Below are 1180 nucleotides of genomic sequence, written 5' to 3'. Positions count from 1 at the left end.
GGCTTGGTGGGCCGCGACTGCGAGATTGACGTGGATGACTGCCAGCCCAGTGAGTGCGCGCGGCCCCGGCTCCTCGGCCATGCGCGGGTCCCTGTTGCCTGGCCCTCCCAGGCATATGGCATAGGGTGGGAGCAGGTGCACCAGCCGCTGTGGCCACAGGGCTGATGAGGTGGTTCCGAAGGTGCCAGAGCCAGGCTGCCAGCTTCATGGCCCTGCAGATGGGTCACACAGACGGGTTCCAGGAGACCTCGTGGTTCCTCTGTGGGCAGTGATGGTGTGGAGTCGTGCCTAGCGGTGGAGCTCCCTGGCCCCCCAGCCCTGGTCACAGAAACTGGGGTCTGAGCTAAGGCCCGTGCTGGGATCCCCCGCTGGTGGGGCAGGAACCATCCCTGCCTCTTGCTCGGCTTGTGCAGAAGCTAGCGCCTGGGCCGGGAGCATGTGGGGCAGTCTGCAGGCAGGGGCTAGTGTCCCTGCCGCCCTGCGGGACCTCCCCAGCCTCGTCTGCCTTCCCGCCCCTCCCAGACCCATGTCACAATGGTGGCTCCTGCACCGACGGCACCAACACCGCCTTCTGCGACTGCCTGCCTGGCTTCCGGGGCGCCTTCTGTGAGGAGGACGTCAACGAGTGTGCCAGCAGCCCCTGTCGTAACGGCGCCAACTGCACCGACTGCGTGGACAGCTACACGTGCACCTGCCCCCCGGGCTTCAGCGGGATCCACTGCGAGAATAACACGCCTGACTGTACGGAGAGGTAGGCGGTGCATCCGGGCAGGTGCCCGCCCAGCCCGGTGGCCATCAGCGTGAAGCGGGTCATGTCCCTTTTCATACTGCTTCCCAGGAAGCTCTGCTGTGTCACATGTGCTGATAACCAAGGCTCCCCCCGCTTTGCACACCCGTGTGCGTGTGGCCAGGCCCCTCAGCACACGTTACAGGGAGGTGGAGGAGGAGAGTCCTGGCTGCCTCGCCCTCAGGCTGTGCCCGGCCTGGCCTGGGTGATGTGGCCTGGTGGTGTCCACGCAGGCAGGCCCTCCTGTCTGGCTCACCACCCCCGCCCACCTGCAGCTCCTGCTTCAATGGCGGCACCTGTGTGGACGGCATCAACTCCTTCACCTGTGTGTGCCCGTCCGGCTTCACGGGCAGCTACTGCCAGCATGACGTCAACGAGGGTGACTCGCCGCCC

At 66.4% G+C, this 1180-nt stretch overlaps 1 protein-coding gene across 1 annotated transcript in view; it reads left to right on the top strand.

Annotated features, from left to right (window-relative positions):
• Positions 1 to 1180, top strand: part of NOTCH1 (notch receptor 1) — a gene marked incomplete in the record, with an annotated part of 50268 nt that overhangs the window by 32281 nt on the left and 16807 nt on the right. The window contains 3 exon segments of the mRNA XM_027766288.1: positions 7 to 49; positions 523 to 751; positions 1063 to 1165. Coding sequence (XP_027622089.1) covers positions 7 to 49; positions 523 to 751; positions 1063 to 1165 — 375 coding nt within the window.

Source organism: Tupaia chinensis, unplaced genomic scaffold, assembly GCF_000334495.1.
Source record: "Tupaia chinensis unplaced genomic scaffold, TupChi_1.0 Scaffold142100_1, whole genome shotgun sequence".
Taxonomy (NCBI): domain Eukaryota; kingdom Metazoa; phylum Chordata; class Mammalia; order Scandentia; family Tupaiidae; genus Tupaia; species Tupaia belangeri.
Note: the sequence above shows the minus strand (reverse complement) of the source record. Positions and strands in the feature narration are given on the sequence as shown.